Genomic DNA, 15,868 nt, shown 5'->3' on the forward strand with positions numbered 1-15,868 from the left:
GCTATGTTTTCTTTTATATAGTTTTGTATTGCTTGAAATAGATGTTCTTTTTTCCAATTCCAAAAACAAACATGTGATTAAATCATTTGAAAAATGTAAATGTTGACAGATTTATCAATCGTTGCACAACGGGCAAAAGGAAAAAGTACATGTATATAAAGAGCTAAGTACCTGTCGAGCATACAAAAAATATATCAATAGTTTTGCGTACATGGCAGAATGAGGAATTAGGATAGTTAAAAGTGAGAAACTTAAAATGTCCTTTTCTCGATATTTGACACGAAAGTTTCAATTGTTGACAGAAACGGACCCAATACTAAGTTAAGGAGAAGTGAGTTCTGCATAGTTGATGCGCATATTATTCTTTTGTCTATTTTGGGTCTCAATGAATGTTATCACATTTCCAGTAATTGTCACTGATAATATCCTGCACTGTTCAGCAGTATAGCTATTAACTGGGTGAGGGATTGGGATTGAAGTAGTTTTTCTATCAGTGAACAACTTGCATTTATTTGAAAATGTATCATCAGTAGAACAGTTGAATAGGAAACACATTCAGCTCTATGTATATGTATGTTTATCAATGCACTTTCTTTCAATACAATCATCACGCTTTCTATATAGAAAAAAAAATACATCTGAAATCACCACCTGATCTTGCATAAAAAGTACAGAACATTTGTGCCATCCTCCATGCTTAAAGATACTGTCTCTCCTGTGTAGATAATCAAATTTATAATGTAGGGTCACAGATCTGTCTCGGCTTTTACATGGAATAAAAGCATCCTTGGGATTGGACACATACCAAAACTCAACGGCTAGCCTGGCTGCTTACTGCTCAGAGTGGGATTTTTTTTATTCAGCTGAATTTATATGGTATGTTGACACTAGTGTTGGTTATGAAATTCATTCACCAATAAAATTCCCACTTTGCACATCAGAAGCACCCAGTGGCCGTTGAATTTTTGGCAGTTGTTTCAGTTGAAGAATGCTTTTAGTTGGTGCAAATACCTGGACAGATCTGTGGTGGTGAAATGATTGCTTACCTGAGAAGAAATGTACAGTGGAACCTAGCTCCCTTATAAGATCACCTCGTTTAAGACTTCCTCCTCTTAATTAAGACCATACATTTTCTGTTTGTAACAACTCTAATTCACCTCCATTTCAAAACTTACTCCTTTTCAAGACCTGATTTTCTGAGGTTTTTTTTCTAAAATGGGGTAGGTCTTGAAAGCGAGTTTCTGTCGGTACATGTGTATAATAAAGGTCTGACTGTATGCATGAGACTGACCTGTGTTTAAATACTGCTGACATGGCAGTAATTTTAGACAGCATCAGATAGTTTTCATATTTAATTGCTATTTCCAAATCATTCTCAACGTCACACAATTATGTATACATTGTGTCTGTTAGTTGTTAGTTTATCAAGTATACAGAAGGTTGCAGGTTTGGTTTCAAGTGCTTCTCTGTCACCCATAGACTTTGTCAGATAATTAATCCTAGAGCTAGTACGTGCTGTTTAGAACATTTGTTTGTCATCCATAGAATTTGTCAGATAATAATCCCAGAGCCAGTGCTGTTTAGAACATTTGCTTGTCATCCATAGAATTTGTCAGATAATTAATCCCAGAGCCAGTGCTGTTTAGAACATTTGCGTATGATAGTACGTTGCACACCATCAGACAACTCCAACACTGCATGAACTTGGTCATAATGCACTATCAACACTCACAGTAAATGCTGGGCTAGTGCACTGCTTGGCATTCCCTGTGTTATTATGGACGATTTTTTTATCCAAACAAAACTCTATACCAAATTATATTTCCTATCACAATGGCCAAAATAAAACTGAACCTTACCTGGATTGTATATGAGTCCAAAAATACGAGTATGTTCAGGTCTAAACAAAGGTATTTTCACAAACAGATAGCTGTTCCACGCACACATTTGAATGCCTGTTTTGCAGAGAACAACTTACCTGGAAATGTATTTTAAGGCCTATTAATTGTCAGTTTAAATACAAATTATATAAAGGTAAGAAATTGTTGCCAATGAATTAGTTTTTACATGTTGAAGCCTTGAAAAATAATACAGAAAATAGAATGTAGTAGCCGTGGAAGCGTGTGATATAAAACAATTGTGTTTAATATGGTGCAAAAAATACATGAACTGCAATACATAATTCGACCGAATTTCGGTTACATTTTCAAAGTCGTGATAGAGAGGTACCACTGTAGTTACTTTCTAAGTTAAAACGTGTAATGGAAAACACAAACTTGATGCAAACAGTTATCAGTTTATTTGGGATGGGGGATACTATGGTTCAAACATACTTTATCATTCTTATAATTTCACCAGTTTACTTGAACAGCAAATAAAGAAAGGCACATGTGCTTTCATTTGTGTCAAAATACTACATAAACAAGTATGCATGTTATTTTAAAGTCAAATTACACTTCACTGTTTTCACATTCTCTTGGCAATTGCACAGCATGCAGACAGTAACAGCACACTTTTCGGTTTTTTACACGTCCTGCTAACATTGGATCAATTGTTGACTGTGTATAATTGTTACCCCAGTGAATGTTGTGTCTTTCTGTCACTCAGATAAATGTGTTAGTTAGTGTGCAACGACTTACTCCGCGAGGCGGGCTTGCCAACACTACCAATGCTCCTAATGCGTCCGTCGCATAGGTACTGCTAAATGGCTTTTATCATTTTGTTTTTATGTTTTTGTAATGTGAGCTTCAAGTATACATGTAGTAAGTTTCAGCAGGAGAAAGAACTACATGTATCAGTTAAGTACAGATGCTTTTGAGTACAGAAAAAGTTAGTATTTTATGTGACATTAGGTGCATTATTTGTAGTGCCCAAAAAAGCTTCACCATGTTGCAAAAAAAGATGCAACAGAGAAAGATTTTCAAGTTGAGATAAACAAAGAAAGAAAAAAAAATTGGGATACTTTCCCTTTGTGCACTCCCACATTGAAATCAGTGTGTTTCAAAGACGTTTCACTAACAACCCTCAAACCCCCCCCCCCCCCCCCCCCCCCCCCATAAAACAAGGGCAACCATATTCAAATGTCAGGTTTCCATAGAAGCACCTTATGTATCAAAAGCACAGTGGCGTTTTTATGGTAGCACAGTATTACATGTAAAGTATTGCATACTCTGTCGTTTGCATAGCTGTTACGTGTAGTTACAAAGTTAAACCTGCAAATAGACATATATTTTCGTTTACTCACATGTAACTTATCTTAATCAGGTACATTTTATCTGTAAAAATGATAATTATATTGATTTTAATTTGATTAATTTAAATGTAAATCATATCAAGTAAACATAAATTCCTATTTCTTTGTATTTGTTTTCTTTGAAAAAGGTGTAATGAAGTTTAAATCAGGATAAAAATATTTTTCAACTGAAAATCTTGAAAGGTTCTGATATTTATCATGCACAAGATTGACCTTTTTTTACTCAAATATTAAGGCTTTTTTTTTCTTCTTTTTTTAGCTATTTGCATGAAATCAAGTTATTTATAATGCATGTGCTTGCATGTTTAATGTTTGAAATGTGTGTACAGTGGAACCCCCCTTTTAAGACCCCCCCTTTTTACATTTAGTCAAGTTTTGACTAAATGTTTTAACGTAGAGGGGGGAATCGAGACGAGGGTGTGGTGTATGTGTGTGTGTGTGTGTGTGTGTGTGTGTGTGTGTGTGTGTGTGTGTGTGTGTGTGTGTGTGTGTGTGTGTGTGTAGAGCGATTTAGAGAAAACTACTAGACCGATCTTCATGAAATTTTACATGGGAGTTCCTGGGTATGAAATCCCCAGACGTTTTTTTCATTTTTTTGATAAATGTCTTTGATGACGTCATATCCGGCTTTTCGTGAAAGTTGAGGCGGCACTGTCACGCTCTCATTTTCAAACCAAATTGGTTGAAATTTTGGTCAAGTAATCTTCGACGACGCCCAGACTTTGGTATTGCATTTCAGCTTGGAGGCTTACAAATTAATTAATGAGTTTGCTCATTAAAGTTGTCATTAAAATCGATTTTTTGCAAACAGATTTAAAATTGATTGCATCGTATTCTTCATGACATTCTGAATCTAAAAATATATACATATGTCATGTTTACTCTTAAAATGTGATCACAATTAACGAAAATAGATTAATTAATCATACGATTAAAATTTAAGAAATCGATCCAAAAAAGATTTCATCTTATTCTTTATCGTTTCCTGATTCCAAAAACATATAGATATGATAGGTTGTATTCAAAACAAGCTCAGAAAGTTAACACGAATACAGAAAAGCGCGCTTTCCTGCTTAGCACAATACGCTACCACGCTATTCTGGCGTGTGCATATCACTGCGTTTTGCACGTGGGAGGTGAGCGATTTCCTTCTCGCGGGGATTGACGAAGCTGTACTGTCTTGGTGAAAAAAATACAGTGCATTCAGTTTCATTCCGTGAGTTCGACAGCTTGACTAAATGTAGTAATTTTGCCTTACGCGACTTGTTAAGACCTTGCTTTTGTAGATTTTCCATTCATAACCTGTGTAAATTTACCCCCATTTTAAGTCTCCCTCCTTTTTAAGACCTGAATTTCTCAGAATTGTGGAGGTCTTAGCAGAGGGGTTCCACTGTATATCTGGTTGACATGAGTGGTGTGACTTTCTGTGGACTGCCTCTCAACCTCAGCTCCAAGGCTCTGTCTCACCGGTGTTGGACAACTAACCCCTCCAATCAGCCCTAATAACAACTAACCATATCCGTTCCCACTAACCACCAACCCTCTCATCCTTTAACATAAAACTAACAAGTGTGTCACATGCTACTCTTACCTTTTCACTCCTGCATGGGTGATTCTTTGGCCTTTTTTCAGCTACTACGTTTTTCCATTTGCATTCTGCTTTCATGTTCTGTCCTCTTCTTCATTTTCTGTCTTGAGTATGTTTTATCTTTACCTATGATTCACATAAGCTCATGTATTTTCCTCGGCGTCACATGTGTTAGGACAGACAGATGGACCGACACGCAGACACACAGACAGGTTATGCACACGCAGGCACACAGAGAAATTACACACACATACACACACACGTACACACACACACACACACACACACACTCACACACACACACAGGTGCGTACACACACACACACATGTACACACATACACACATATAAACACACACACACACACACACACAGAGTCCCCCCCCCACAGTCTCTGTCCTGGGATTTTGCACTCCCCTGTATCTTCTTGATGCTACTCTTACACTGTGCCGAATTACCCTTGCGAATAGAAGTTTCCAATAATTCGCAATGATCGGGACATGGTGGCAAGACATTCGTAAATGTTCTTAAACATTCGCCACCATTCGTCTCTTGTTTCAAACACAGCAACATGTTCCTAATATTCGCAAGGAAGTCATATTTGTAACTTTTTCCCAACGTACTCGTAAGTATTCTCAAGACATTCGTAATCATCGCAATGTATTCGTAATGCTCGCAAGGCATTCGCAACCATTCGTTATGCCTGTTGGTAAGGCTTTAAATTTTCCATATTTGATCCTGTCCATTCGTCTTTTTTTTGCCGAATACAACATGTTCATATTCGCAAGGATATTCAGCACAGTGTAAGACAGGCATTACATTGTTTTTCTCCGTCCATAGTATTTTCTATAACTACAAATTCAATGTACTTTGAGTCGGAACGAATTATTCATTTCAATTCAGATCTTTTGAGCTTGGACAATTATGAAAACCAAACTTCTTTTTTACTTTTTTTTTTACTTTGAGGGAAATATTTTGCAAGGTGAAATATCGTGCTTGAGTGGTTCACTTATTGATGTCTTCTTATAACAGCAAATACCACAACCCAGTGTTTGTATTCTTACATTAAATCAATGTGCATTTAGCGTTGGCCTAGTAGTAAGGCGTCCACCCCGTGATCGAGAGGTCGTGGGTTCGAACCCCGGCCGGGTCATACCTAAGACTTTAAAATTGGCAATCTAGTGGCTGCTCCGCCTGGCGTCTGGCATTATGGGGTTAGTGCTAGGACTGGTTGGTCCGGTGTCAGAATAATGTGACTGGGTGAGACATGAAGCCTGTGCTGCGACTTCTGTCTTGTGTGTGGCGCACGTTATATGTCAAAGCAGCACCGCCCTGATATGGCCCTTCGTAGTCGGCTGGGCGTTAAGCAAACAAACAAACAAACAAAAAATGTGCATTTTGCAAAAAACAAAACAAAATTATTTTGCAACTTACATGCAACTTTTACTGTATTTTCCTTGTTGAAGCACTGAAAGTAGCTCTGTATAGTGCCAGAGAGGATAGAATACATTCACAGTACTTGGACGCTTTTCTCTGGCATGAAAAACATCAATGACACACTATGCATGTTTTCACTGTACCTCACTGAATGGACCACTAATCATGTTATGATGCTAACCATGTGCATGCTTGTGCACTTAAAAAGGAATGTCACACAGGTTTCTGTCTCACAAAATGTGTAGTATTATCTGCATGGAAGCGCAGGATTGGTATTTTTTATTTCATACTGATCGAAGCATATAATGTAGTGTATGTCAATTTTACATACGCTATTTGTTTTAAAGATGTTAATAATAAACAAGAAAAAAAGTTCAAACAGAATGCTGGGAAATTGCATGGTGGCATTACTTAGTGGATATTTCTGTTTTATTCATATACACGTACCCGGTAAATGACAGTGTTTGCATGGAATCTGCAAGACCAACATACTGTAAGAAGATACTTCTCAAAACAGGTTTGATTTAGACAGGTTAGTTCTTCTGAAATTCCAGCAATTAGATGATATCTTCCCATTTATTTGCAAAATTCTACAGAAACGTGTGAACAGGATTTAAAAATCAAGTGAAAATGAATAGATTAGCTCATTGAGCTTTTCTCCCGAGAGTATACTGTTTTAGTTGACAGTAATAAAATATGGTGTCACTGTACAGTAACAGAATGAATTACAGAAAGAGAGAGCACACACACACACACACACACACACACACACACACACACACACACACACACACACACACACACACACACACACACACACACACACACACACACACACACACACAGGCCATGTCCGTTTGCATACTCATACACAATCACACGTATGGTTTTGAAAACTCTGCAGCAGTTAATTTAGAACATCGTACAATGACTGGAATTCTTACCACATACTCAAAAACAAAAGCAAAGTAAAAATGTAACACTAATCCAGCCAATCATCTTGAAAAGTTATGGATTGCCAGAGAAGTGCTTTACCAGGTTATAAAACGTACCCAAAGTATTGTAAAAAAAAAAATCACGTCTAAGTACCAATATTCTTTACATCCTGACAGGCCTCTAAGCCTATCAGCTCATACACGCGAGAGCTTCTGAAGTGCCTCTGAGGGTCTCTTCAGCTAATTATGAATGTAAACCTTGGTTACCGTGCCAAGTTATAACAGGTTAAACGGACTTCACTGCGATTGTATAAGATTCACCATGAATGATATACTGAAAGAACTGACCTTATACACCCGTGACCATTCTCTCTCTGTCTCTCATCAAACTTGAACTCTAACTCTTTAAGTTCAAGCGAAATAGATCATCCTGAGCTCAAAAGACACGTACTCATCCATGTCCAAAACATGAATAATACCCCATCCAACCCCTACCCCCGGTCCCCCCTTCCGTCCCCACACCCCTTTACCTCCCCACCCCCTGTGTCCTTGCAGTTACGCACCCAGGCAGAGACAGAGCTGCGAGCGACGAGGGCAGAGGCTCTCCAGAAGAAGATTCACACGAGAGGACAACCCTTCCAAGTCTACTGAGTGCCTTACCTCCCCCTTCCTTACAGCTGCGCAACCAGGCGGAAGCAGAACTGCGAGCGCTTCGAGCGGAGCTGGTGCAGAAGAAGATCAACCTGTCGCTGACTCGAAGCCAGCAGTTTGCAGCGCTGTCTCCCGCCGCCATGCCGAAAGACTCGCCCCCGGTACCTGGCATTCCTAACGGCAAAGCGGACCACCCCCAGTATGCTGCTGCTTGATATTTTTCTGCTGATTATTATGGGATGATTTTTTAAAAACTTAAATTGCATTTGTTACAACAACGATCTCTACCTATTAAAGGGTTTGGTGTTAGGTGCTTTGAGAAATATTTGTTCATCAAGGGGTAAATAAATTCTTGCAGCTGAGCATGATTGGGGCTAGGAGATTATACGTTCATTACAGTTTATTTGTGGGTGGTTTTTTTTTTACAGTTCAATTTGAATATTAAAAAATGAGATGTTGCCAGCAAAAAAGGGTTGTATTTTGGGTGTTTAGTATACATTCATGGATTGATCTGAAAAACACACTGTATGTATATTTTTACTTCAATTATATTGCTGCCTTATAGTGGTTTCTCTTGGAAATGGGTCTTTTTGAGAACTGTGTTGTATAAGAATTGTGCCATGCGTTATTTTTTCAACAATCCGAATGTACCATGGGTGACTCAATTCTTTTCCTGTTTGTATAGGTGTAACATAAAATGCACATCTTTAAATATTGAGCACAAGCTACGGATTTGCACCAGTTATTTATTTTGTCATCACAGTTCGTTGAAACGAACCAGACCTTGTGAAAATTAATTGTATGTTTGAAATTCTTTTTATTAGAACTATTTTGAATACATGTGACTGCAGTTCAAATGCATCTGGTTATTTGGTAATATGGAAAACATTTTTGTTCTCCAAATATGCTGTTACATTTTTGATTATCTGTGTACAGTATTGCTAATACAGAATACAGGGAATATTTTTTTTTACAAGATGGGTTGTGTTTTTTGAGACTGAAGTAAAAAATAAGAATTAAAGTTAAAGGGAAACATTTATGTGGGGATTTAAACATTTTAGCAAGTTTGATAGGTGCCTTATACATGTAATGGCTACACCCAAACTCACTCAAAAATGCATTACTTAGAAGGGTGGGCGGAAAAGGAAATGACAGTTGAAAGTTTTACTTTGTGTTGATTTACACACATACTCAGGCATCTCTGCGTACATTTACATCACACCGTAGTTGTAAGCATTACTTTCGGTGGCAGTAGGAAGGCATAAGAACAGAATTTTTGTGGTGTTGATAAATTATAAAAACAAAAGGTTTCCTGTTTGCGAGTGTGCAAAAGATCACCTTCAGTACCATTTTGTTTTTTAAACACAGTTGGATTTTAGTTTTTAAAAAATACTGTATTTATTACCTGAGGTTTGTTGGTTTCCAAAAAAGGAACTACATGTATATGATTTCAGTTTCTTTTTGTTTGCTTGCATTTATGTTGTCTCAATCACAAGAACTGGTTTGAATATTTTTACTTTGACTTCAACCAGCTGTTTTTTACAATCAAAATATTTTTTAACAGCTTAACTTGCATGTATATGTACATATATCATTTTCTTGTTATTACATGTATCACCAGCATGGATATTGCTTTATGATTCGTGGTCATCTCATTATTTCTTGATTACATTTATAACAAGACTCATTGTTAGTTAAGCATGCTTGGAAAAAAAAAATCAAAATTCTCAAAACAATACCCCCAGTCAATATCCGTCTTAGATAATGACCATGGCAAATGAAATATGATTTGAATGTAAATTCTTTGTTTAAATTTGTGTCATTTTCTATTTTTTATTTTATTTTATTTATTTATTATTATTTTGCCATGCACACCACTGTGGGACGTTCAATCAAATAACTATGTAAATTCTGTACATTTATACATTTTACATTATATTTTATTTTATATTTATACATTATAACATTATAATTATTATGCTTACTTCTGAGCAGTGTTGTTTTTTCGGTGGTTTCAAGGCTGATTTCACTGGGTCATTTGCGCGATGTTGTTTGTTTGATTGATTGTTTATGCTTGCACAAGCTGTTACGCTAGAAGACAAACAAAGTGTGGGAGGGGGGTGGGCAGGGGCATTGAGGGGGGTGAGGGGGGAGGAGGGGGGAGGAAGGTGGGCAGGGGCATTGAGGGGGGGGAGAGGGGGGTGTGTGAGGGGAAGGGTGCATTGTTTTAACCTCTGCTTACAAGTGAATTTGATCTGAATGTTGAACTCAAAGCAAACCTGTGATAATTTGTTTGAATGTTATGATATATGTTGTCAGTTTTCAATATTGTCCCACAGTAGGTTAAACCTAAATTATCAGGTTTTTGCACCACTTATTTATTCAGTAAATGTTATGTCTGATTTTAGCTTTGAAAGAATAGGAATTTCAATACAAAATGCGTAAAATACAGAGGGGGGAGGGGTGGTACAGGAGGAGAGGAGGGGGTAAAAACAAATTGTTCAGATAGTTGAGTAGTTTCAGTGTTTGGTGACCTTATCTAATTCACCTAAAGAGAAAGAAAGAACAAAAAAAGTCTATGCAGTGCTGTGAGCTCTTTCTTCTGAAGTGATATGTTGTAACAGTGGCAGAGCTCTTAGAAATAATCACTGGAAACTGACTTTGTGGCATTGTAAGTACAGTATAAATGTCCATTAACATGACATACAGATGAAACCATCTGTATTTAAAATTAACAGAACCATGCAGACTGCTATATCATTGAAAATCACCACACTTCAGATCATTCAAAATACTTTCAACATTAATCTCGGATCTTGTGATTTCAACCCTACAGTTGATCAGATGACCAGAAAAAGGTAGAGCTTTCACAACATTCATTCAGGAGTTAAGAAAGAAAATCTACTGTTGTATTCAAGCTGTCTGTTTTATTCATCATTTTCATATGTCATACTGCACAATCATGTGATAATGTAATCCTTTTTCAGAAATGAAAGTCTTTAGCCCTTAAAGGTATTGACATTATTTTCAAGAAACTACAATTTTTTTTACAACTTTAAGTGTTTTGATGTCCAGTCGCAAAAGGTTTTTATTCCAAGTATCACTGGGAAGTCACAGGTCTCATACTGCCATTGGGTTGTAATGTCAAATGCATGTAAATTGATACAATTAAGACAAGTACAATTTCACTGATGTTTGTGTTACATTGAGTAATATAGCCTTGAACAGAATGTTCAAAAGGGGTGTTAACTGTTATGTGTTAAGCAGGTATTTTAAGACTATTTCTGATTAAATGTTTCTATAAAATGCCTTGTTGTTTATGTGTGTGTGTGTGTGTGTGTGTGTGTTTGTGAGTGTGTGTGTGTGTGTGTGTGTGTGTGTTTGTGAGTGTGTGTGTGTGTGTTTTGAACATGCTACCATTACTGTGAGCTTAACAAGTTAGGTATATTACACATTTTGCACACATTCAACTGTAGGAAAAATAGACAAAATTGCACATTAAAAGCATACTGTATTCTTGCATCCAGACCATGTACATGCTAATAACATAAGTCATATAAGCTTTGCAAAACTTAACTACCATGGCAACACTCAACTACCATGGCAACACTTACACAGGAGTGCATGTTTTACTTGGGATACAAAATATTTTTGTTGCCATTAAGTTTACTTCCACAAAGTCAAATCTCCACCCAATTTTCAGATACGAATAGCAATTTCTTTGTACCGTATTTGACGGATTACAAGACGCACCGGGGGTGGCGTGGAAGGGATGGGGGTGGTTAAAAGGTATTATATCCTATACATGTTGACATGAAGTAGGGTTGGGCGTTTGCTTGCTACTGGACGCTTTCAAGGTAGTTAACGGTACAGCAGTCCCTGCAATGTACGGCCCCCGGCGTGAGCGGACACCTGACATGTACGGACACATTTGCTCGGCACGGAGTGTTTTCCTTCTATATTTGCCCCCCCTTAAACGGACACCTGCAAAACGTGGACGCGGACACTCATTTTCGGTCCCAACAGCAGGTCATACCTCCAATGTACGGACAGACCATCCTCAAATTTTCACCACAACAAAATCGATAACAGAGCAGTCCGGCTCTTGGTATGAAGATCACAGCCGCAATGGCGTGATGACAGTCACTGATAACTTGAGTGCACATGTACCCATCAGAAGGGGGGGTAGTTTTGGTCAGGAGTGGAGTACACACAGTCGATGAAGGTCCTGAGCGAAAGAGAGTGAAAACCGGCCACAGTTCTCAGCATCGTGTGTGTAACCTCTTTCATTGACAAGATACTCTTGTTTCCCCTAGCTCAGCCTTGACCAGTGAATCGGTTACCTAATCTGTCAACCCTTCAGTTGTCTTGCTTTGTCAAAAGTTACGACACAGTCAACTGGTTTTGCTCTGAGTGAACAGTGCAGCTGGCCTCTCTGCCCACAGCCCCAAACAGTACATGGCTGGAGGGAGTGAGAGAGGGGGGGTGGGGGGTGGAGGGGTAGCTGGCTAAACTCTGTGGGGTGTCTGGTGTCACTACATGTCAGCAGGAAGAGCATTGGAGAAAAATAGAGAGGTGTACTCTTCCACACAATTTCCAAGCATCAGTTGTCACGGCTTGGGGTATGCATTAGTGAGGGAGAGTGGGAGCTGTGTTATGTACAGTGTATTTCCGACTGAAGAGTGAAAAGTAACTGCCATGCCACATGATCGCCATGCAGTCAATAAAGCCAGACAAGAAGAAAATAAATTACATGATTATGACATGCAGCTCTATCTGCTGCTATTTATTCAAACTGGTTTTCAAGCTTATTCTTGCAAAGCATCTGCACACGCTCCTCTGTGCTGTGTTTGTGTGGCTGCTTTCGCATGTCAGTGCATGGTGAGTGTGTTCACTGCCTTGAGGATTTATTTGATCTCTTTTTTTCAACATTTTTCATACAAATAATTTTTACAGAACGTTTAAAGAAGTATTAGGAGTTTGTTGTTATTGTTTAGTAGCCACAAGAAGTGATTAGCATAGACTCAATCCTGTTGTTTGTGTGTCTCTGTGTGAGTGTATGGGGGAGGGGGTGGTGTGGTCACCCCTCCCGTGACCGGACACCTGCAATGTACGGACAGTTTTGCTATGGCCCAAGGGTGTCCGTTCATGAGAGGGACTGCTGTAGAAACAAATCTGCATGCAACAATGTGGCAAAGGGCAAGTTTGAATTCTTAGTCACGATTGTACCTTTGTGGTTGCTGTTTTACTTTTTTCAATGTATGAGAGCTGAAATTAGGAATCTGTATTTTCGTATATATTTCAAAAGTGAAACAGAACATTCATCGAATCAATGTCTAATGAATCTAATCATTATATCTTCATTTACACTGTATTCAAGGCAAACATTTACTTGTTCAAATGTATCATTCCATGAAAGAAGAGAGATGAGGGTAGAGGGTAAAACGTGTGTCTACTTTTTGTTTTATGAGTTTCAAAATTGTTTCTGATTCATTAAAAGTGTCACAAGTTATGCCTATTTCCGTTTCTGCATGTGAAGGCATATTGTGTATATTTTTAAAACAACATTATTTTGAAAGAGAGCAGTTAAGCGGTTTATGGTTTTAACTTTTATTTTTGTTATGTCATTGTCCATTGTATTGTTTTTTTCTTTGTGTGTTTGTTTGTCCATTGTATTTTTAGTAACTTATTATAGTGTACAGCAAATTTGTTTCATGCTTAATCATAAAGAGTACCTTGAACAAGATTGCTAAATGATTAACAGTTTGTGATATCAAGATAACGATTATTAAACAATAATGTGAACTTCGTTTCTCTTATTTAGATTTAATATCAAATGTGTTTGAAAACGTTCTCTTTTTCAATATTCAATTTGTTGAAAGTATTTTGCTTGCTCCCAGTCATATATATATATGAGTTGACAAATGCCTGGCCGTAAAAGCATTGATCACACTAAAATGCTTTTAACATGAATGGTAGTATGTTCGCACCATTTCTGATGTCACATATCTATTCCTCTCAAAAATACCTTTAAAATGAGATGCTACTTGACCATGTTTTGTGCCAGACTTGCGTCAGGGTTGGCCGCCATCTTGGATACTGAAAAGTCAGAAATGTGACATCCCCTCTGGGTGTCTTCTAAAATGTTATCTGAAGCCATAAATAAAATAAATTTGCTTCTAACAGGCAAGGTTGATCAAGTTCATTTTTTTTAAAGCTACAGTTTTGAGCTCTTACTCTAATATGCACCGCCAGTGCTATGACCTTGTATTGTAAATGACACACAGAATGCATACAATATTGTACAACTGTATAAATCACAAAAGGCCTCAGCCATTTCGTAAAGCACAAAAGTAATTGTAATTTGATACAATAAAATTATGTTTAGAATACGGATATACATGTAGTTTATCAATAATGAGATCAATGGTTACAGGAATGAGTCACCCATACACAGTTTAACAAACACTGTGCTTTTAGGATCACAATAAGGTAATGGTGTATATATATATACAAACACATTTGTCAACACACAACATGAAAGAATATTGCTTTGTTTCTATGGATAACTATTACAGTATTAGGTTAAAAAAAACACACACAATAGAATGCAAGTAGTTTGGTTGGTTTTGACTGTCAAAATCTTAAAGCAAATGAAAACCATGAAAAAATGTACAATGCATTAACTTAACTCAGCACAAGTATACAACTAGAAACACTTTTTCTTTTCTTGGAGTACATGTACATGTCGAATCAGCAGTATTATAGATTTCATTTATGTTTGCACACCCAAACACACACACACACATGCTGACACACATGCACACATACCACAAGGCAACACACCACAACACATTTACATTATAATAATAATAATAATAATAATAATAATAATAATAATACGAATATTTATAACGCGCACATATCTCACCAACAGGCGACTCAAGGCGCACATACACTCGTTCACTCACACGGAAACTTAAAATCACTAGCACACACACACCATCAACCATTAAAATATGTACAGTTATTCAGGGTGGGATGGGCATGGGGTGGGCAGTGTAGAATGCATGGATTATTTGGAAAAAACGAATGTCTTGAGTGCAGATTTGAATGATTCGAGGGACTGTTGTTGACGGAGGGGGAGAGGTAGTGTGTTCCATTGGCTAGGTGCTTGGAAAGAAAATGAGCGTTGACCTGCTGTTTTGAGTTTGGTGTGGGGGATGTTGAGCTTGAGGGAGTCGGCAAATGATCTGAGTGTTCGTTAGCTGACGTTCTACTTATAATGCCACGTCTAATTGCAATATATATAAATGTGTACATATATATATATAATGTTCATCCTCTAATTGCAATATATACATGTGTACATATATATACTAGAATGAATACCCGCTTCGCCGGGTAGCCGGCTTCGCCGGGAAGAAGTACTTAGAGCCGTACGCCGGCTTCGCCGGGTCCGAACAATGGACCCGCCAAGCTTAGGTCCCTCCCAGATTCGTGGAATGGGAACAGCACGAAAATGATTCAGTGGCCATAATGCCATTCCTGACCATATCGAGTCCCATCCTTGTCGACGAATGTAACCGTGTTAATCACCTTTGGAGGCGAACTCCACTCAAACAGGATTGAGCAATTTATAGCTTATCTGTAAGCCCTTTTGAACTGTTATGGCTTCTCAAAGGAAGGCCAGTACATACAAATACACAAAAGCCGCCAGACCACATCACAAACAGAACTGAACAATCCCCAGGTGTTGCTCACATAGAGAGACACACACACACACACACACACACACACACAAACACAGAGAAGCCGTATCTATAGAGAGATAGATGACAGTGTATTTTTCGCGTGGCTATAAATTGATTCGACCTTTGCACTTTTACAGTGAGGATAATTTACGGGTCCAATTTACGTTCTGGACACTGCGGTGACCTTCTAAAAATAGTAACAGAACGCCGGGAATATCCGAAGACGCCCCACTCATACTATAGTGCACCAT

At 37.9% G+C, this 15,868-nt stretch overlaps 1 protein-coding gene across 5 annotated transcripts in view; it reads left to right on the forward strand.

Moving 5' to 3' along the window:
• The window catches only part of LOC138966311 (spermatogenesis-associated protein 1-like), an 89,941-nt gene extending 79,966 nt beyond the window's left edge, over positions 1-9,975 (forward strand). For 3 of the 5 annotated variants that reach the window (XM_070338493.1, XM_070338492.1, XM_070338496.1), the window contains exon 12: positions 7,890-9,975. In XM_070338493.1, the coding sequence (XP_070194594.1) occupies positions 7,890-8,078 (189 nt within the window). In that variant the 3' untranslated portion in view covers positions 8,079-9,975. Of the gene's footprint in view, positions 1-2,607; positions 2,695-7,767 lie in introns of all 5 variants that reach the window. The other 2 variants (XM_070338495.1, XM_070338494.1) reach the window with 2 other exon arrangements.
• The last annotated feature ends 5,893 nt before the right edge of the window (positions 9,976-15,868 follow it).

The sequence above is a fragment of the Littorina saxatilis genome, linkage group LG5, assembly GCF_037325665.1.
Source record: "Littorina saxatilis isolate snail1 linkage group LG5, US_GU_Lsax_2.0, whole genome shotgun sequence".
NCBI classification, from domain to species: domain Eukaryota; kingdom Metazoa; phylum Mollusca; class Gastropoda; order Littorinimorpha; family Littorinidae; genus Littorina; species Littorina saxatilis.